At 62.4% G+C, this 20,986-nt stretch overlaps 1 protein-coding gene across 1 annotated transcript; it reads left to right on the top strand.

Annotated features, from left to right (window-relative positions):
• The first annotated feature begins 4,243 nt into the window (after positions 1 to 4,243).
• Positions 4,244 to 20,139, top strand: SLC6A19 (solute carrier family 6 member 19). The gene is made up of 12 exons (XM_055554743.1): positions 4,244 to 4,469; positions 10,208 to 10,348; positions 11,120 to 11,257; positions 12,263 to 12,444; positions 12,776 to 12,886; positions 13,157 to 13,269; positions 14,723 to 14,851; positions 14,939 to 15,095; positions 16,631 to 16,835; positions 17,123 to 17,282; positions 18,213 to 18,375; positions 18,521 to 20,139. The coding sequence occupies exons 1-12, from the start codon at positions 4,268 to 4,270 to the stop codon at positions 18,722 to 18,724; spliced, it is 1,905 nt and encodes a 634-aa protein (XP_055410718.1). The 5' UTR covers positions 4,244 to 4,267; the 3' UTR covers positions 18,725 to 20,139.
• Positions 20,140 to 20,986: the final 847 nt, after the last annotated feature.

The following is a 20,986-nucleotide window of genomic DNA, read 5'->3' as shown; positions in this document are numbered from 1 at the left end:
AAGAACTTATTGATGAAAGTGAAAGAGGACAGTGGAAAAGCTGGCTTAAAACTCAACATTCAGAAAATGAAGATCATGGCATCTGGTCCCATCATTTCATGGCAAATAGAAAGGGAAAAAGTAGAAGCAATAACAAATTTAATTTTCTTGGGCTCCAAAATTACTGCAGATGGTGACTGCAGCCATGAAATTAAAAGACGCTTGCTCCTTGGAAGGAAAGCATGACAAACCTAGACAGCGTGTTAAAAAGCAGAGGCATCACTTTGCCGACAAAGGTCCGTCTAGTCAGAGCTATGGTTTTTCCAGTGGTCATGTATGGATGTGAGAGTTGGACCATAAAGAAAGCTGAGCACTGAAGAATTGATGCTTTTGAACTGTGGTGTTGGAGAAGACTCTTGAGAGTCCCTTGGGCAGCAAGGAGATCAAATCAGTTAATCCTAAAGGAAATCAACCCTGAATATTCACTGGAAGGTCTGATGCTGAAGCTCCCATACTTGGGCCACCTGATGTGAAGAGCCAACTCATTAGAAAAGACCCTGCTGCTGGGAAGGCTTGAAGGCAGGAGAAGAAGGGGACAACAGAGAATTGTGTTGTTATGTGTATTAGCAATATACAATGAGAAGATAAACATTAAGAACAATATTATTCATAAGAGCGTCCAAAAAAGTCAGATGCAAGAAGAAATGTGACGGAAGACCTCCATGAACTACACACACACACACACACACACACACTAAAACGGGGACTTCCCTGGTGGCCCAGTGGTTAGGAGTCTGCACTTTCACTGCTGAGGGTGCAGTTTAAGCCCTGGTAAGGGAACTAAAGACCCTGTAAGCCACGAGGTGTAGCTGAAAAATAAAAAAAATTTTTAATCTATGAAACAGTATTGAGAGAAAAAAGACCTACACTCATGGAGGGTGAGCTACACTCATGGTTTGAAAACCCTATATTGTTAAGATCCCATTTAAACCGCGCTATAGATTGAATGCACTTGAATCACAATTCCAGCAGCTTTTCTGTGGAGACTTAAAAGCTTGCTCCACAACGTATGTGTCCTTAAAGAACACGGTCGGGAGGCATGAGACCTGTGATAAAGCTTCAGAGATGAAGGCTGTGAGTCCTGGAGAAGACGGTGGACAAAAAGACTGACGGACGCCTGTGGCAAAGCCGGCTCTGCAGGAGGCAGGACAGGGAGGCGCTGTGAGCAACGGAGCCCGGCCACCCCCTCCCCCAGGAAGGACTCCTGGCCCGCTGAAGGCTGCCTTAGGCAACATGGGGCAACTCCGCGAGGATTGTTGACTTAACTTGAACGCTCCCGGACTAAACATGAGGATGTCTTCACGAACTTGAGGGGGAAAAGGTCCTTTAAAGGCAGGCATGTGGGGCAGCACTGTAGGGAGGGCTTCTCATCCCCGGCACCCGGAGTGCGAGGGAAGAGGCTCGTGGGGCCCCGAGACCCAGAGAGCAGGGCCGCGTCCTGGAGGTCAGAGGGAGGGCCAGCATCCCAGATGGAAGGACACCCGAGTGGGCTTCATGGGAGGACAGCGGTGTCGCAGGTTAAAGCCAGCACGCGCTTTGGGCCAGCAGGGTCCCCGTGGCCACAGGGCACAAAGGCCAGTGGTGACTGTGTGTGTGGAGCATTCCCAGCCGGCTGGGAGGTAACTGGCTCGGTCCCCTTGAATGCGGTCCGGCAGCATCTTCTGCGGCTGGGCCCTGTGCCGCCCAGGAGGCGCCGTCCGCCTGCGGGTACCTCCCTGAGGGCACCAGGAGGTGGACAGGGGCTTCGGGGCTGTCCTGCAGCGAGAAGACGGATGGGTGGACAGACCAGGCCCTTCCTGCTGGGAGATGGCTGGGCTGGGAGATCCCGGGGGCCTCACTGAGCCCGGGAGCAGACCCAGCTGTGCCGTCAGAACAGCAGGGGGATAGACAGACGGACGGTGCTGGGGAGGGGCAGGGCCTCTGGGAGTGGGGATGCTCTGTCTCTCTCTTTTTAAATAATGCATTTATTTATTACTGGCTGCTCTGGGTCTCCGTGGCTGGCCATGGGCCTCGCTCTGGTGGTGGCGCTTTCTCCTGGCGGCATCTCCTGCTGAGGAGCGCGGAGTCTGAGGTGTGGGGGCTTCGGTAGCTGCGGCTCCTGCTTGCTCCAGGGAAGCCCCACGTTCTCACTCTTCATCTGGGTGGTGGCTCCATGGATGTGCCCGCTTTATGAAGAGTCACCAACGTGTCAGTCAATAACAAAAGACACGTGTTCACATACACACCACAGCGGTAGTTATGAGGACAGACTGCAAACGGCGGAGATGGGCCGCATCAGGGGACGCTTCTGCAGCAGTGGGCACAGCAGACAGGGCACGTGGGACGTTTCCTGTCAGTGTTTGAAAGGAACATTTCACAAAGCGTAAACAGTAAAACAAATCTAATTTTAAGCTTAAAAACGTTTCATTAGTTTAATGAAAGGAACACTCTCAAGACATAATGTTAAGTAAAAATCACGCACGTTTTCACGTCATGGGTGAGTCTGTGTCACTCACGCTTAGAAAACTGTGTAGAATAAGGAGAAAGCTCCTGGGGTGAAGTCTCTGACTTTCCTTATCGAGCACATGTTTGTTTTGTGATAAAAGTCGTTGGAGCGAACGTGAGTGAAGAGCCGGGAGAGGTGAGTGGATACAGGACGGAGGACGCGAGCCGGGAGCCGAAGGACTGAGCCCCGAGTCCTGATCCCGGGGGGTGCTGCCAGGGGGGCGTGGGCCGGGGCCGGCGCCTGCTTCAGGGGGTGGGCCGGCTCCGGGGGGAGCAGGAGGCGCCTCGGCTGGAGGGGGGCGAGGTGAGCGGGACCAGAGGCCTTTGGCCCTCGAGTCTTGGGAGCTGGTGGAGGTTCCATGCCTGGAGCTTGGGAGGCCTGCACCCCACCTCCTGCCAGCAGCTCTGACCCTGTCCCTATGTCTGCATTTCTGTCTCCCTCTCTGCCTCTGGGTCTCTGTCTGTCTCTCGCACCATCTCTGTCTGTCTCTCTCTCTCCCCCCGTCTCTCTGTCTCTGTCTCTGTCTCTCTGTCTCTGTCTCTCTTTATGTCTCTCTCTGTGTCTCTGTCTGTCTCTGTCTGTCCCTCCATCTCTGTCTCTCTGTCTCTGTCTCTCTGCCTCTGTCTCCCTCCATCTCTCTTTCTCTCTCTCTCTCTGTCTCTGTCTCTCTGTGTCTCTCTGTCTCTCTCTCACTATCTCTCTCTCTGTCTCCCCTGCCGGCCCAGCCCTGCAGTCTGCGTCCGTCCAGGAACCAGATGTCCCTGGGAGCGTATCTGGTCTCTTTCTTCGGGCCTCCACGCTCCTCAGACTTGCCTCCCCCATCCTGGGGGTAAAGGTCAGGGTCCTGACCGCCCCCTCCATGATCCCCACCCGGCTTCCCTGGATGAGCTATTCCGGGAATGTCAGCGTGATCCGTGGAGTGGCGTGGGGGTGGGCAGCAGGGCTGGTCCGGGGCTGGCTTAGATGGAGCCCCGTGGGGCCTCCTCTTGTGGCCCCAGCTGGGAGGCCAGGTGGGGCCACCTTCCCGTGACCCCCTTGGTCACCCGAGAGGGTCGCCCGGCTCTCTGGACGCGCAGACGTCCCCTGAGCCTCCTGGCCGGACCGCTGCGCTCAGTGGGTGGGAACCCTGCTTCCCGCCCTAACCCAGTGCCCAGCTCAGGCTCCTAGTGAAGGGACAGAAGCCCCACCTCCTGGCGGATGGGCACGGGAGACGGCAGGGCGATGGCTCTGAGCCCCCGGGGGGGACCCCACAGGGACAAGGGCCCCGCCTGGAGGCCCCCCAGCTGAAGCCGCACTCCCTGAGGAGCGGCGCAGAGCCCAGAGGGGCTGGGCAGCATCTACCATCTGGCCGTCGGGGGTCTCTGCCCCTGGAGCGTCCCGTGTGCGTACCATGAGGGGAGGTGTGGTGGGCAGGCTCCTGCATCCTGCAGAGCCAGGTAGCATCTTACTGTTGGGTGTCTCTGCCCCCCTCCGTGTTCGGTGTGGGCAGGGGGCGGTGGGGGCCAGGCTCACCTGAGCCGTGGGTCCCGTTTGCACAGGGGCGGAGCTGACGGCCGCCTGGCTGGTGGAGGGTCCAGGCGCCTCTGCAGATAAGGCATTAACAGTCTGGCAGCCTCGCCCTTGGGATCTGCTGACGCTTCCTTTCGGCCCAGGTGCTGGGGTGAGGTGCCAAAGGTTTCCTATAAAGCCCCAGGGCTCTGGCCGGTGGCCACTCGCTGAGCTCGCAGACCCGCCCGGACCACCATGGTGAGGCTGGCGCTGCCCAACCCTGGCCTGGAGGCCCGGATCCCATCGCTGGGCGAGCTGGAGCGCATCGAGCGGGAGGAGAGCAGCTCGCGGCCCAAGTGGGACAACAAGGCGCAGTACATGCTGACCTGCGTGGGCTTCTGCGTGGGCCTGGGCAACGTGTGGCGCTTCCCCTACCTGTGCCAGAGCCACGGCGGAGGTAGGCGGGCGGCAGGCGGGCAGGATGACCCCCGCGGCCGCGGCCCACCCGGGGCTGGGGCCCCGCCCAGAGCACGGGCCGGCAGGGACACCCTCCGTGGCCTCCTGGGGCACCGGTGCCCAGCCCCGTGCATCCCGGGTCATGTGGGGTGAGGCGGACCAGGCCCTCCAGGACCCAGGAGCCCTGCCTTGACCCCAGACCTGCTCTGACCCGGGACGCTCTGGACCTGGGTCCCCACAGCCCCGTCCCTCCACCTGCCCTCCGGGTGTGTGGGGGCTGCAGGGACAGAGGTCACCCCATGGTCCCCTCTGGCCCCGCACCAGCCAGGGGAGCTGGATGCAGGGAGGAGGCCTGGGGATGCTCCTGGCTCTGGGGGCTCTTGACCCCTTCCTTGGGCGGCACAAGTCAGTTCTCATGTGGAGAAACTGCGGGCTCCCTGTGGCTCTGTGACGTGCTTGTCCTCCGGAGGAGCAGGTGGAAGGGGCTGTCCTGAGTCCCCCCGGCAACCCCCCTGAATCGCCAAGGGCTCAGCTGCCTGGCAGGGAGGGTGTGTTGTTGGAACCTCTGGGCCAGCTGGCGCTTCCTGGGCTGAGGCTGCCACCTCTGGGGCTGGGGCCCATGCAGCCCAGGAGGTCGGGGCCGCAGCCTGAGTCGCAGCCTGTGTCCAGGGGGCCTTCAGGGAGGCCGCTGCCCCTCCCTCCGCAACTTGCTGTCACATCTCCTCGGGGGCCGTCCTGGTGGAGGGTCCCCGACTCGGGCACCAGGAGGAGGGCCTGGCTGCTCCCCTGCTCGTGGGACTTGGTGGCTGCTCCGGGCTGACCCTGCTGGTGGGTGAAGGCCCGTCGCTGGCCCCTGAGAAGAGGGGGCTGGACCCCAGAGCTGGGGAGGGACTCCCAGGGGGAACATGCTAGAAGCAGATTAGGGGTCTTCCCAGAGGTTGACCGGAGCATACACCATGAGATCAGACCCCCAGGAGGCCAGATGTACCCTGACTGGGAGCCTGGGGGGGGCCTGGGAGGATGCTGCTGGCTGAACACTGCCCCCCAGCTTGGGGGAGGGGGACGCCGCAGCCCCTAGGTGGGTCAGGACCCCGCCCCTGGTACCCCCATCCCTCAGGAGGCCTGTCCACTGTCCTCTGAGCCAGCTCGTGGGCTGGGAGCCCAGTGGCCCGCCCTCCACGCCCAGGAGACCATCCCTGAGACCAAGGCGGGTGTGGCTGCTGACTCGTCAGGGTGACGCTCCCATTCCCGAGGCCCTAGCCGTGGGGAGGGGAGCAGCTGTGTGGCTTGAGGAGCCAGCCTTTGAGGGTCTTAGGGGGCCTCCCACCCCTGCCCATCTGTTCTGGTTTGGCAAAAGCTTAGTTAGTTTCCAATTATTTCCAGGAGTTTTGGGTAATTCAAAAAAGTAAATGATCTTTTGCTTTATTTTTAACTTCATATTATGGGGAAAAAAAAAAGTCTATACAAAAAAGCAGAGAGAGCCACGATGAAGACCCACGATTTAGGCTCGACCGTCAGCGGCATTGTGGTGTTTGCTGTGAGTGTGGCCGTGAGCAGCTGTGTGCACGTTGCGTGACCCTGATCATGGGGTCATCATGGTCCCCCGAGCGAGCGGGAGCCTGGCGAGCAGGCGCTATGCCCCGCTGCCCGCAGGCTGGCCGCCCTCCCGTGCTCCCCCGGCGTCTGTGCTTCCCCGGCGTCTGTGTTCCCCCGGGGTCTGCACCGGGCAGGCGGCTGGGCCTGTGAGGCTGAAGGAGCTGGCCCCTAAAGGCAGGTTTGCTCCCGGAGGCGAGGCGGAGGCGGACGCGGACGGGCCTGGGGGCAGGACGGAGCGTAGGTCTCAGCTCACTTGGGTTTGAGGAGGACCGGCTGCTGCCTCCCTGGGCTCAGGGAGGTGGGGCCCTCCCCTGGCTCTCGCACCCGGCCCCCCGTGGACCAGGGATGTCCTTCTCGTCCTCTGGGCCCCTCGCTGGGCCCGCCCCCAGGCCTGCACGCGCCTTTCTTCCTGTGTCCCTGGGTGAGCGCCCCGTCGGGCCACTGCGCCAGGGTCTGCACACTTGCTTGTAAGTCCGGTCAGCAGGCAGTGTGCACGCTGCGGTCCGCCGCTCTGAGGATGAGGCTGGGGTCTGCAGGCCAGCTGCTGGCTCAGCTCTCCGACCCCGAGAGCCAGGAGGGGTGCCCACCTGGGGGAGCCTCCACTCCCCACCCGGCTCTGTCCTCCCCAGCATGGCACCCCCACCCTGCCCTCCCGAGCCCTAGGAGGGGCGCCCACCTGGGGGCGCCTCCACTCCCCGCCCGGCTCTGTCCTCCCGAGCATGGCACCCCTCTGACCATCCAGCGAGTGCTCAGGGGCACACGGGCTGGGCGCTGCCCCGGGGACCCTGCTGAGCAGGGCCCTCGGAAGCTTGGGGCCCAGGGGTCATGACTCTAGACGCTGGGCCAGCCTCAGGCCTCCTCCCCACCCCCAGGCCCTCTGGGCAGCGCCACGGGCTCTGGAGTCCCCTGGTGCGGGGGATCCTGGTGCCTGTCACCTGGAGGCCAGCTGAGCCCCCACAGACCTGCAAGGACCGGGTCCCGGCCGCCAGCAGGGAGGACCAGGGGAGGCAGGACCTGCCACTCAGCTTTGCCCCCCGCCTCCCAGGGCCGGCTCCACAGCCTAGCAGCCCGAGTCCTGACTGACGGCAGTGGGGCGGGGGTGCCAGGGAGGCCACGGGCGAGGGCAGATGGCGGTCCTCCCCTGTGCTTTGGGGAAGTGGAAGAGGGGCCCGCGGCCCTCCAGGGCATCTGGGGAAGCGGGCAGTGTCCCAGGGAGCCCGGCCATGGGAGCAAGAAGGCCCCCTCAGCTCCTGTCCGCTGTGGGGCAGGGGGAGGGGCGGGCAGCAGCCTCTGTTTCCACTGGGCTTCCCTCCTGGAAGCCGCTGAGGGTCTGTGGTCACAAAAGCCTTGGAGACCCCGAGGCGGAATAGTGCCCCACCTGACCCTGCGCCCCGGGGGGCTCTCAAGGCCCTCGCCCCCCTCCCCTCCCCTGCCTCGCTTCCCGAGTTCCTGGAACTCCTGCCCCCGCGTCTCTCTGCACACACGTCCTTCCTGGAGCTGATGGTCTCCACTCTCGTCTCCCGGGACCTTTGGAACCCGCTGGCCGCTGGGCACTCTGTGGCTTTCCTGCCTCCTAAGACCTGCAGCCCGCCCCGCCCCTCTGTTTGACACCCCCATTCCCGCCCCTGCAGCAGAGGGGTCAGTTCACAAATGGAAGACCCAACCCCCAAAGGGAGCCAAGAGCCGCCCATCCCTGGGGAGGGGAGGGGCCTCCGGTCGGTGCTGCCAGGGCTGGGGGTGCCCACCAGGCGGGCCTCACGACGTGGGCACATGAAGGGCTCGCTGGGCCCAGCCCACCTTTGGGGGCTGTGGTGGATGTGCCCTGGCCCCACCCTCCCCGCCTCTGTAGAAGCTGAGCCTCCGGTCCTGGAGGAGCTTGTGGGGGTGGCTGGGGGGCTGGTGTAGGTGCGGGGACCACGGGGAGCAGAGGAGGCTTCCTGGAGGAGGGGCTGTCTGAGTGGGGTTTTCAAGGATGCATAGGAGTTTCCCAGTGGTGGTGAAGGAGCAGGGAGTCCAGGGGGGAAAGTGGCATCATGAGAGGAAGGGACAGGATGGGGAACTTGTTTTCTTCTTGGTGGTTTTGCCCAACAGGTTTTCAAATCCAGCTCCTGAGAACCTCAGAGAGGCAAACCTTACTTCACCTTTACCTCCACGGACAGAGGGACGGGCGCTGAGCCCGCAGCTGGCCGAGCCCCAGACCCCAGGCTGCTGGCTCCCCTCCATCGAGGGGTCTGGCCTGGGGGGGCCCATTCCTGGTGCCTTTCCTTGCGTCCCAGCCCACACCCTCGTCTGCTGACCCTCGGCACACTGCTCCCCGCCCCACACAGCACCAGCCCTGGAAGAAGCTTGTGCCTGGAGCCCCAGGTGGGCGGCCAGGCATGCGGCCAGTGGCCCTGCAGCTTCCTGGCGTGGGGACTGAGGCCAGTCCACGGGTGGGAGAAAGTGCCCCTGGCCCTGGGGCCCAGAGGCAGACGGAGGAGGAGGAGAAAAGGCCAAGGGATTAGCCCAGGAGCCAAGAGGGGAGCCGGGTGCAGAGACTGGGAGCCCCCTGCCCATGTGCTCCAGGTTCCCCTCAACACACACACACACACACTCAGGCATAAGAGTACACATGGACACACTCAAACACACCTACACACACACTTTTACCTGTGCACACCCATGCACGCCCATACATACACAAGGACACACATGCACACTCATACACACATGTCACGCTTACACCAAGTGTCTGGATACATGTGGAGGCACCCACATGCTCACATATATGCACTCAGTCACATACACATGGATACACACACACACGTGTGGATAGACACATGCACGTACACATTGATTCACACACATGTACACACATGTATACACAGTGCCACGCCAGTGGGGACCTCAAGCTCAGGTCTGACACTCACACTGCCCAGGAGGCCATGGTGGGAAGGCTGCGGCCTGGCTGGCATCTGGGAGAGAAGCAGGCACAAGTGAAGGATCTAAGCCCTTTGAGGGGGAGCAGAGAACGTGTGTGTCGGGAGGTGGAGGCGGGGCGGAGAGGATGAGGGGAGGTGAGCAGAGGAGGGCAGGGAGACGGGGCTGCACAAACTGGGGTGAGGGGGGTATCTCACTCCTCGGCAGCCCGCACCAGACCCCGGGACAGAGGGGGGGACCTCAGCCCACGGCAGGCCACGCGGGACCCTGGGACGGAGGCAGGGACCTCACTCCTTGGCAGGCTGCGCCGGACCCCAGGACAGAGGGGGGACCTCAACCCACGGCAGGCTGCGCTGGACCCCAGGACAGAGCAGGGACCTCAGGGCGGGCGTCCCAGGCCACTGCTGGCGGTCCCGGTAACCAGGGAGCCCGACCACGAGGCCCCCTCAGACTGGACCTGAACACACTCTTAAGCCCTGAAGCAAGTGTTTCCAATCCTTATCGGCCAGTTTCAGCTCCCGAGCTGCCTGCCGACTACAGCCTGCGACCTTTGGTAACCGCGGCCGTGCTAATATCAGCAGGACTGCACTCGGCTCAGCACGGGGCCAGGCCGGGTGCACTGGACGGGCTGCCTCCCCCTGGTTCCCCCAGAGCCCAGGTCAGGGGGAGGAGCCCGGGCAGCTGGTAAAACCACGGACTGGGGCCGAGGATGGAGCAGCAGGAGGGGGCTCACCCCTTCAGGGGTCTGGGATGGTGGGCCCACGAGCACCATGAAGGCAGGTGTTCACGGGCCCCCTGCTTGGGGCCAGGCCAGGCCCTGGGACCCATCAGCAAGGGCGGACACAGACCCCAGGTCCAACTGCTCCCTGGCCCAGAGCGGGGTCCCCAGAGCTCAGATGCAGACCCCTTTCTGCGCGGGGTCTGGGCTGGCTTCTGAGCTCCTGGCCTTTATGCCTTCCCCACCTTCCACTGAGGATGCTGTGGGTCCACACCCCCAGGGAGCCTACCCTGGCGCGTGCCCCTCCCTGGACTCCTCCCACAGGCGAACGCCATCCTAGCGCTCCAGGGACTGGGGGGCAGGCAGCGTCCTGTGGGGACAGCGGATGAGCCGGCCACCTCGAGGAGAAGGCACAAGCTCCCCTGCAAATGACCGTCAAGGGCGTGGTCAAGGGCGAGGTCCTTAGTCACGTGACTGCCCTGACCACGCCCCTCCGGCCCCCGCAGGAGCGTTCATGATTCCGTTCCTCATCCTGCTGGTCCTGGAGGGGATCCCGCTGCTGCACCTGGAGTTCGCCATCGGGCAGCGGCTGCGCAAGGGCAGCGTGGGCGTCTGGAGCGCCATCCACCCAGCCCTCAAGGGCGTAGGTGCGTCCATGCCCAGGCTCAGCCTGGGGTCCGGGCTGGCAGCACACGCTGCCCCCTCTTCCCTCTACCTTTCAGGGAGGAGATGGCCCCGGGCTCCACGGCTCCCACCCTGAGGCTGTTGCCACCCCTTCCTTAGACTCTGTTGGGGGGGGGGGTGTGGGCTGGAGAGGCTGTCCTGGGTCCCCAGGGAACACAAGGCCCAGTGGGGGCAGATACAGGGGGAGAGCAGAGCCCCCCACTTCCTGCCCAGAGCAGGGACTAGGAGGGACGCTGACGGCAGGGGCGCCTTCCTGAGGTCAGGGACCCTTTTGTTCACCCACACTCAGTGGGCCAAGAGGGCCCCCCAGAGATTGCCTTTACTCCAGCACTCACCCTTCATTCCACAGTGACCACCTTCCAGTGACCAGCACCCCCATCCCAGCAGTGATCCCCTACCCCAGCAGTGACTGCCCACCCTAGTCGTTATCCCCACCCTGGCACCCCCATACTCCAGCAGTGCCCCATCCCAGCCATGACCCCCTCCACAGTAGTGACCCCCACTCCAGCAGTGACCCCCCATCCTAGAAGTGACCCCCGCCTCCAGAAGTGACCCTCCACTCCAGCATTGCCCTCACCCTAGCAGTGAACCCCACTTCAGCAGTGACCCCCACCCCAGCAGTGACCCCCCGACCTGAGCACTACCTCCACTCCAGCAGGGACCTCCCATCCTAGCAGTGAACCCCACCCCAGCAGTGACCCCCCACCCGAGCACTGACGTCCCCTCTCCCCCAGGCATCGCGTCCATGTTCGTGTCCTTCATGGTGGGCCTCTATTACAACACCATCATCGCCTGGGTCATGTGGTACTTCTTCAACTCCTTCCAGGAGCCCCTGCCCTGGAGCCAGTGTCCGCTCAATGCCAACCAGACAGGTGAGCCCTGGGTGGGCTGGTGGGGGCGGAGCTGGCCCGTGAGCAGCGCCTCCTGAATCTCTAACATCCACATGGTTGTCACCCAAGTTTAGCAAAAACGCGAGCACAGAAAGGGGCATGGCCTCCCTGTTGCACCCAGGGCCCTGCAGGGGATGTGGGCAGGGGTGGGGTAGGAGGGTCTGCCAGGATTAGACCACTCCTGCCTTGGCAGAGTCTCACTGGGGTCCCTGAGCCCAGGGGGCAACCAGGACCCTGGGCTGCTAGGTCTTGAGCAGAAAGAGTGTGTGAGGCTGAACACAGCCACCCAGTGTGGGCTCTGGCGTGAGACTCCAAAGACTGGTGACCTCCTGAATGACTGCGTGTCGTGACCAGGGCACTGACTCCCAGCTAAGCCCTCGGTCTGTGCCTGCCGGGGGCAGGGTTGGGGGAGGGGACAGGTAGTCAGAGCCCGGTGCACACGCTCCCTGTGTGCACAAGTGTGTGCACGTGTCTGCACGTGAGTATACATGCAAGTCTGTTTGGTGTGTGCATGCTTATGTGTGTCTACAAGTACGTTCGTGGGCACACGAGTGCACAAAAGTGTGCCTGTGTGTGCACACAAGTACACGCATGTTGTGCATGCTGTTGGGTGTGTCTCTGTGTGCGTGCACACACGTGTATGTGGTGCATGCTGTCTGTTGAGTGTGGGTGTGTGCACACGTGTAAGTACGTTGTGTATGCTGTTTGCGTGTGTGTGGGTGTGGGTGTGCACACACATGTGTGAGTTCATTGTGATGCTGTCTGTTGGGTATGTCCATGTGGTGTGCACACACGTGTGTGAGTTCATTGTGATGCTGTCTGTTGGGTATGTCCATGTGGTGTGCACACACATGTGTGAGTTCATTGTGATGCTGTCTGTTGGGTATGTCCATGTGGTGTGCACACACGTGTGCAGTGCGTCCTGGCGTCTGTCAGTGTCCTGGGCCCACGCTCTCCATGGCCCTCACTGGTGTGCTGCGGTGTCAGGTTACGTGGACGAGTGTGCCCGCAGCTCCTCTGTGGACTACTTCTGGTACCGCGAGACCCTCAACATCTCCACCTCCATCGATGACTCGGGCTCTGTGCAGTGGTGGATCCTGCTGGCCCTGACGTGTGCCTGGAGCGTGCTCTACGTGTGCACCATCCGGGGCATCGAGACCACAGGGAAGGTGCGAGGCTGTGGGCCTCCGGGGGACCGGGGGCCCCTTTAGCAGCTCTCAGGGTTCGGCCCCTGCCCGCCGCCTGTCTGGGCAGCGCCCCAGATTCAGTGCTGGACCAGACGGCTCCCAAACACACGCTTCAGAAGCCGCAGGCGGGAGCGACGGTGGTGCCCGTCTGGGTGGTGGGAGCTAAACGGTGACCATGGTGACGAGAGGACACGGAGACCAGAGAGGGAGGCGGGGCCCAGGGTGCGGGAGGAGGGGGCACGGTCCGGGGCTCAGCCCTCCTCCTCGCGGTGGGCCCCCAGCCCTGCCCCCCAACAGCTGCCGCCTCCCCCAGGCCGTGTACATCACATCCACGCTGCCCTACGTCGTCCTGACCATCTTTCTCATCCGGGGCCTGACGCTGAAGGGAGCCACCAACGGCATCGTCTTCCTCTTCACGCCCAATGTGAGTCTAGGCTTCCCGCCCACCCCTGGGCTCCACGACCCTGCTGGTCCCTGGACACCGGCCGGGCCTGCGAGGGCAGCGCGTGCCAGCTCGCGTGTGGCTCAGGCCACAGGGCCACCAGCTGTCGCCTTAGGGTCGTTTCCTTCTGGCCTCTGCTTGGTGGCCTCAGCTGTCATCTGGCCTCCCAGCTCCTGTCCCCTCCTTGGACGCCCCTCCTGGGATCCCCCCACATCCCGTGGTGCGCGGCTGAGGGTCTCTGTTTGGCCGCAGGTCACGGAGCTGGCCAACCCGGTCACCTGGCTGGACGCAGGGGCCCAAGTCTTCTACTCCTTCTCCCTGGCCTTCGGGGGCCTCATCTCCTTCTCCAGCTACAACCCTGTCCAGTGAGTATGCCGGATGGGGGTCCCATGGGGGCGGGGGGATGCTCCTCCAGGCACCTGGCGCGCAGAGCCCCAGTCTCCCCCTCGGACCAGCTGTGAGGCTGGAGGTGGGTGGGCACTCGCCAGAGCTGAGGCTCCGAGTCTCCCAGATCATGGGCGATGGGGCTAGAGGCAGGCAGGCCGGCTCCCAGCTGAAGGCGTTCTCAGGAGCTGTGGGGAGCAGCTGCAGCCGGCCCCCGGCCCCCCGTGCCATGGCCTGCGTGTCCGTCTCTCTCCCGAGGCTGGGGCGTCCTTGGCCTGCATGTCCGTCTCTCTCCTGAGGCCGGCTTGACCTTGGCCTGCAGCCGGGCCTCGCTGGGCCGTGCCCGCTCTCTGGCTGCTGAGAACGTCTGTGCTCCAGCTCCGTGAGCACCTGTTTTCGTTCCCCGTGCGTGTGCCCCAAGGCGGGGGGCCCTGGGCTTCGTGGCGGCTCCAGGTCTAAGCGTCTGAGGAGCTGCTTCCCCTCTGCAGTCCCTGTAGGGCGTGTGGGAGCGCTGGGCCCTCCCCGCCCTGGTCTGTGCCTGTCACTCTCAGATGCTTGGGTTCCGGCCACAGGGGAGGGCGTGGCGGCTCACTGAGTCTCGTGTTTGTTTTTTTGTAGCAATTTCTTTTTTTGCCTGCGTGAGTCTTCGTTGCTTTGTGTGGGCTTTCCCCAGTTGCAGCGAAGGGTGTCTTCTCTTGTTGTGGTCCACAGTCTTGGTTGCTCTGCGACCTGCACGATCTTCCCAGACCAGGAATCAAACCTGTGTCCCCCTGCGTTGGCAGGCAGGCTCCCATCCACTGCACCACCAGGGAAGGCCCTCACTGGGGTCTGATTTGCGTTTCCCTGGGGGTTCTTGACAGAGGCACCTGGAAGGATGGTGCCTCAGCGGATGGGAAGTCAGGGGTCATGCACCGAGCTGAGGGAGGCTTTAGGTGTCGAGGTGGATGGAGATGGGGTGTCCTCAGCCATGAAGGCCTGGGGTGGGCTGGGGGCAGCGTCTGTGGGGGCAGAGAGGGGGTAAGGAGAGGGAGGGAGGCGTCCAGGCCTGGGGATGGGGGCACCCGGCCCAGGCTGCCTCTTCGCGGCCTCTGTGGCTGGTGGTTGGAAGGTCCAGGCTGTCGTGCGTGAGTAGCGCTGATGCACCACCTCCTGAGCCCAGAGCAGACGCTGGCCGAGCAGAGACCTGAACACCAGCATCTTCAGCCCCGGCTCCAGGGTCCCAAGGGCGCGGGGGCACCGAGGAGCCTGCAGGCTGCAGCAGGCATGGGGGCCGTCACCTGGTGCCCGGCGAGCCCTCCCCACTCCCTGCCCAGCGGTGGCTCAGCCTGTCCGGCTGGCCCAAGACACAGCTCTGACCACCTGTGCCGACGTGGGCTGGCTGTGTGGACACCGCGCCCCCTAGCCTGTCCTCACCAACGCCGCTTCTGTCCACAGCAACAACTGCGAGATGGACTCGGTCATCGTGTCTCTGATCAACGGCTTCACGTCCGTGTATGCGGCCACCGTGGTCTACTCCATCATTGGCTTCCGCGCCACCGAACGTTACGACGACTGCTTCAGCACGTGAGTGGCCAGCGGCGCCCCGACAGCTGCGGGGCTCCACCTCCGAGGAGCCCGCCCGGACTGGTGTCAGCCTCGCTCTCTTTCCAGGAACATCCTGACGCTCATCAACGGGTTCGATCTTCCCGAAGGCAACGTGACGCAGGAGAACTTTGCTGAGATGCAGCAGTGGTCCAACGCCTCCGACCCCGTGGCCTACGCCAAGCTCAAGTTCCAGACCTGCGACATGGACACCTTCCTCTCAGAGGTAGGGCCACAGCAGCGGGCGCCTTGGGTGGACACCGAGCCTCCCCTGGGAGTCCAGTTTGGACAAACCTGCCCTGTGCCACACGGCTGCCCACCCTGGCCATCCTGCCCCGCAGGGTCCGGGCACTGGCTCTAGGGCACCAGCATCTACTGGGCCATGAGCCCCGCATGTGAGACCGTGAGATGCCCTCCATGGGCCTGACCTCTCCCGTGGCCTCGTGCCAAACACACAGAAACACCCCATGGTCCACTTTTACCGTAATTTCTCCTACACAAAGGTCAGACTCATTGTCACTGTCCTTCTGAAATCACTGGTGGCCATCGGGCTCCCGGGAGTCCCTCCCTGACACACACAAGCTCAAGTGCCAGCCCCCAGGACGAGCAACATCTGCTGTGATTGCTCGTGGGCCGGCATCTACTACTCTTAGCTTTGCAATTCTCTTATTGGGAGCCGCACAACATTTCGGGGTTGTGTTGAGCATTTTTGAGGGCCTGGCACTGCTTCTCCAGTGACAGCGCCATCTTGCCAGGAGTGGACACAGCAGAGGGTCCTCCCAACTTGGCTCTCCCTGGGGAACGTCACAGGGACCACGAGTCTCAATCCCCCTACCTTTTAAAAAGCGACCTTCTCAGGTGCCGGTTCTCACCTGGAAGCTCAGTTTGTGGGGGGTTAGTGAGTTTACGCAGTCATTTTATGCCCTCCTGCACCCCTGGTAGTCTTCCATTGGCCAGAAGCACCCGCCCCCCAGCCCTGGGCAGTGCTGACAGGCTTCTGCTTTCCCACGGATACAAGGATGTTAGATCCGGACTGCTCCTCTGCGATGTGGGCTCCATAGTGCTGTGACGACCCCCTGCAACCTCCCCATGGCTCTCTGAGTCCTTGTGTCCCAGGAATGTGTGCAGATGCCGTGACGGTGCCATGGGCCCTGCAGGATCCCGCCAGATCCACTGGCTCGTCATTCAGCCCCTCTGAGCTCAAGGCTCTCTGTGGAGGTTCAACCCCCGGGAACCCTGAGCCTCGAGAAGGGGGCCCAGTGCCCGAGGCCTCACTTACCTGCGTGGGCCACTCCGTGCAGAGTGTCATCCTTACGCACCCACAAGCACGTTTATGGCACTGCCTGCCCCGCGGGCCACTCTGAGCACTGGTGGGCGCACGTCCAGGGGGTCTGTTTCAGCTCTCACTCAGGCCCGCTGAAGTCGGCTTGCGTGATGGCCTCGGCTGTGGGTGGGGTGGGGGCACCCACCGGCGACCAGATGGCAGTCCACGCCCATCTGCCCAATGTTTCTGTCTGGGCTGCATGGGGCCCCAACCACCGCCAGACAATGTGGTCAACTTCCCAGCGATATAACCAGCTCAGCCTTTTAAAATACACCTGGAGCTAAAAGACAAGAGCTGCACTCACTCCACAGAATGGCCTGAATCATCCATGACTGTGTGGGTGCCGGCCTGGCGGGTGCAGAGCCGTCCAGTGTCAGGGCCAGACCGGCCAGTGGGCACCTCGGAGGGCCCTAGGTGACTCGCCTGCCACCCTGCAGGGCGTGGAGGGCACCGGGCTGGCCTTCATCGTCTTCACCGAGGCCATCACCAAGATGCCGGTGGCGCCCCTCTGGTCCGTCCTCTTCTTCATCATGCTCTTCTGTCTGGGCCTGTCGTCCATGTTCGGCAACATGGAGGGTGTGGTCGTGCCCCTGCAGGACCTCAAAGTCATCCCCAAGAAGTGGCCCAAGGAGCTGCTTACAGGTGGGCGGGGCCTGTGGAGATTGTGGGTGGGGCCGTGCGGAAGGGGAGTGGGGTGGGGTGGGCTGTGGGCAATGTGGGCGTGGCCTGTGGGTCGTGGGCGTGGCCTGTGGGTCCGTGGGCGGGGTCTGTGGGTCTGTGGGCGTGGCCTGTGGGTCCGTGGGCGGGGTCTGTGGGTCTATGGGCGGAAGCTGTGGGCGGGGTCGAGGCCATGGCGCAGCCTCCAGAGGGGGACTGCGGCAGGCATGGGGCAGACGCCCGTGACGGCACCCCACCCTCTGCCGCCATAGGCCTCATCTGCTTGGGGACGTACCTCATCGCCTTCATTTTCACACTGAACTCCGGCCAGTACTGGCTGTCTCTCCTGGACAGCTACGCGGGCTCCATCCCCCTGCTCGTCATCGCCTTCTTCGAGATGTTCTCCGTGGTCTATGTGTACGGCGTGGACAGGTAGGGGCCGGGGGCGGGGAACCCCATGGTAGGGGGTGCGCAGGGCCGCTCAGGTGTCTCTTCTGTCAGGCGTGGGGTGGGGGTGGCCTGAGCCTGGGAGGGCAACGGAGAGGCCATGGAGCTCACGGGGGTTGCAGACCCCGCCCTCTGCAGCGTCCAGATGCCCGCAGGCCTCGGGAAGGGCGCTGGCAGCAGCAGCAGGAGGCAGCCAGTCTCGGGGCGAATGGGAGAAGGCAGGACGGTGCACAGGCATTTGCTGTGGGTCGATGGGGCTTCCCCAGGACCCTGCCTGGAGGAGGGAGGAAGCTGGTGTTTTACTCCAATTCCCACTGCACTGCCAGGCCTGCCCCCAGGGGTCTGAGCAGGGCTCCTCTGCCAGACAGAGGCTCAGGCAAAGACAAGCGGACAAGTGTGGCAGGGTCAGCCGTCCCTTGGCCAGTCATTCAGGGCATCACGGATTGGCACGGTGTTGTTAATAGGACTTGGACTCACCACCGCTCCATAAACGATCTGGTGAAATCAATTAAGATTAAATGCACAAGCCCATGCAGGGGGCCCTGTCAAGACCCCCAGCGCTGCACCGCTAAGAGTGCTGGTGAGGCTGCCCAGGGTCAGAGCCACTGCCCTGCCAAGGAGACTGAGACAGGGAGCCGGACAGCTCCCGTCCTCGGTCCCCAGCAGCTCTGATCTGCCCTTCACATCAGTGTCAGCCTGGGGCCGAGGAGGACGTGGCCTCTGACGAGAGTCCACATGTCCAGCCTGGCACTAGCACCGTGGGATGGCGGAGCTTCCCAGAGAAGGCGTGTCTGCCAAGAAGGATGTGAGAGGTCAGAGTGCAGCATCGCAGAGGAGAGGCCGTCTCTCCAGGCATGGAGAGGCTGCCACCCTCTGCCTTCCGGGGACTAACGGCCCCTCGGCCTCTGCTTCCAGGTTCAACAGGGACATCGAGTTCATGATTGGCCACAAGCCCAACATCTTCTGGCAGGCCACGTGGAGAGTGGTGAGCCCCCTGCTTATGCTGGCCATCTTCCTGTTCTTCTTCGTGATCGAGGTCAGGGAGGAGCTGACATACAACATTTGGGACCCAGCCTATGTGAGTCCTGGGCCTCCAAGGTGGGTGGGTGGGGGCAGGCTCCCCCTCCCTCTAGAGGCAGGAGTGAATCACGAAGGGCAGGCGCGTTGCCCCGAGTGAGACCCCGGCTGCCTGGTTTGCTCACCTGAGGCCACTCTCTCTCCAGGAGGAATTTCCCAAATCCAAGGAAATCAAGTACCCAGGCTGGGTGTACGCCGTGGTGGTCCTTGTTGCTGGGGTCCCCTGCCTGGTCATCCCTGGCTTTGCCATCTACAAGCTCATCAGGAACCACTTCCAGAGGCGAGGGGACCAGCGGGCGCTCGTCAGCTCACTGTCCGCAGCCTCAGTGAACGGTGGCCTGTGGTCCTAGGCAGCCCAGCCCGTGGGGTGGGGGTGGTGTCTGAGGAGGGAGTGGGCTGCACGTGTGTGCACATGTGTGTATCATGTGAGGGTGCATGTGTGGGAGCGTGTACACGTGGGCGTGTGTGTCTGTGTGTATTGTTCATGTGAGTGTGCAAGTGTGAGAGGGTATCTACCGTGTGTGGGCATGTCCCTGCATGTGTCTGTGTGCATATGTGAGTGTATGTGTACATGTGTGGATGTGTGTAAGCATGTGTGCATAACAAGGGACATCCTCCTGGTGTGGTTACACACGTGTGAGTGTGCACATGGATGTGTGTGTGTGCATGTGAGCACATGTGTGAGCAGGTGTATACCTGAGCCAGTATGTGAGTGTATTTGCACACGTGTGAGTGTGTTCCAGTGTGCATGCATCTACATATTGTGCATGTGTGCTCATGCTTGTGTGTGTGTGCACAGCTGTGTGTGTACATGTGTGTGCGTGCATGCCTGAGGCTTTGCTTGCACATACATGTGTTGCCTTGCAGCACACCCGAGGGCCTGGGAGCTGAGGGCGGTCCACCTCCACCCGCTCCCAGAGAGTCAGCTGCCGTGGGGTGGGGCCAGCTGCGTGCGCCCCACTCATCTCGGCCCCTGGGAGCCAGTCTTGGTGCCTGTGCCCTTTCCTCTCAAGGTCCCCTCTGACCTTGGGATTCTTGTGGTGAGGTCGGGGCTTTCACCCCGTGACCAGGAGCAGCCTTCTAAGGCCCGTCCAGAAGAGGCCAGTGAGCTCGACAGAACTTGGCCAGCCCGGTGGGGCCCCACCCGTCTGACAGAGTCTTGGCCACACCCGGGTGTGATCTGAAGGCTGATCTGCTTAATCCCTGCAAGTGGCTGCCAGCAATAGATGAGCAGTTAAATAAAACTCAGCTCGGGTGACTTAAGGCAGACCCCCTGCCCCCACTTTGTACGTTCTTGAGAGGACATTAACTGCATGAATATTTAGCCAGATGTTGGAAAAGACGGGTTGTAGGATAACTTGGCCTTGGCCACCGAGGTGGAGGACCGCCCGTGCGTCCCGAGCGACGTCAGGGACTGTGAGGGCAGGGGGACTGTCCAGCTGTTGCTGCTCAGTGAAGCCGGCGTCGGCGCCTCCCTCCCGCGGGGGCGGGATGCCATGTCCAGCTTCATCTGAAGTTATGTGAACTTGGGTGTTTGTTTCCAAGAACCAGTCACCTCCACTTTCCATGCAAGAATCTGCAAGTTTATGTTGAACTGGACTTTCCAAGGATTCTCCGTGCAGGACCAGGGGGCCGAGTGGTGGGTGGGAGACTCCTGGCCAGCATCCTTGGCATCCACCTCCTCTACTCCCAGAGCTGTCTGACCCTGTTGGGAAAACTGCTCAGGACCCCTTAGATACACCCCGCTCCACTCCACCCCCAGGGTGCGTGGAGGGGAGACACACTCCCAGACGTGACCTGGGCGGGGCTGGACCGTCTTTGTCTCTTGGTGACGGGTTCTTTCACAGATGTGATGTTTTGCAAATTGTTAGAAATTTGGGTTTTGTGGATGTCATGTGTGCCTGTGTGAATAAATCACTCTCTTTCATAGTCTTTGCCTAAGTGTTGTCTAAATGAGAGACAGACGAGCCCCAGCCTTGAGGGGCTGCTGCAGGACTGCAGGTCTGCTGCATGCATGGAGGGCCCCCTCCCCCCACCATTGCCCCAGGCTCCCGGCCAAGTGCCCTCATGTTGGGGCTGCTGGTGAGGCCCCTGGGCGGGGGCACAGGGAGAGGCCAGGCCTCGCCACTGTCTTCCCTCTCCCACGCCTTTCCATCTGAGTTGCCCTTCCTCAGCGGGACCTGCTTCCGGGGCCCGGTGTTTGGGACCATGCAGCCCAGCTGAGAGAGGAGTATCCGAGGAAAGGGAGATTATGGATAAGGGGCCCAGTCCTGCCCTGGTGGAGGCGTCTGCTGGGTGGTGGGGGCAAGGGTCCAGGGAGCCCCCAGGGGGAAGCTTCAGCTGAACCCACCGTGTTGGCTCGTCACGGCTCCAGCCCCCAGACAGGAGGGAACCCGAGCTGAGGGAAGGGCTCGCATACCCCCTGAGCCTGGCCAAGCCCCTCCCCATGCCTGGCATCACCCCACCCTGCCACCCTCCCAGGGAACCCCTTGGGGACACAGGTCGCCATCCCACCACAGCTCACAGTGGGCTCACACCGGCAAGGATTCCTGGGCTAGGGGCTGGCAAATGCCAGGGGAGGGGAGGTCTTCTGGAACTCACCTGGACATCCT

The sequence above is a fragment of the Bubalus kerabau genome, chromosome 18 (genome assembly GCF_029407905.1).
Source record: "Bubalus kerabau isolate K-KA32 ecotype Philippines breed swamp buffalo chromosome 18, PCC_UOA_SB_1v2, whole genome shotgun sequence".
Taxonomy (NCBI): Eukaryota; Metazoa; Chordata; class Mammalia; order Artiodactyla; family Bovidae; genus Bubalus; species Bubalus kerabau.
Note: the sequence above shows the minus strand (reverse complement) of the source record. Positions and strands in the feature narration are given on the sequence as shown.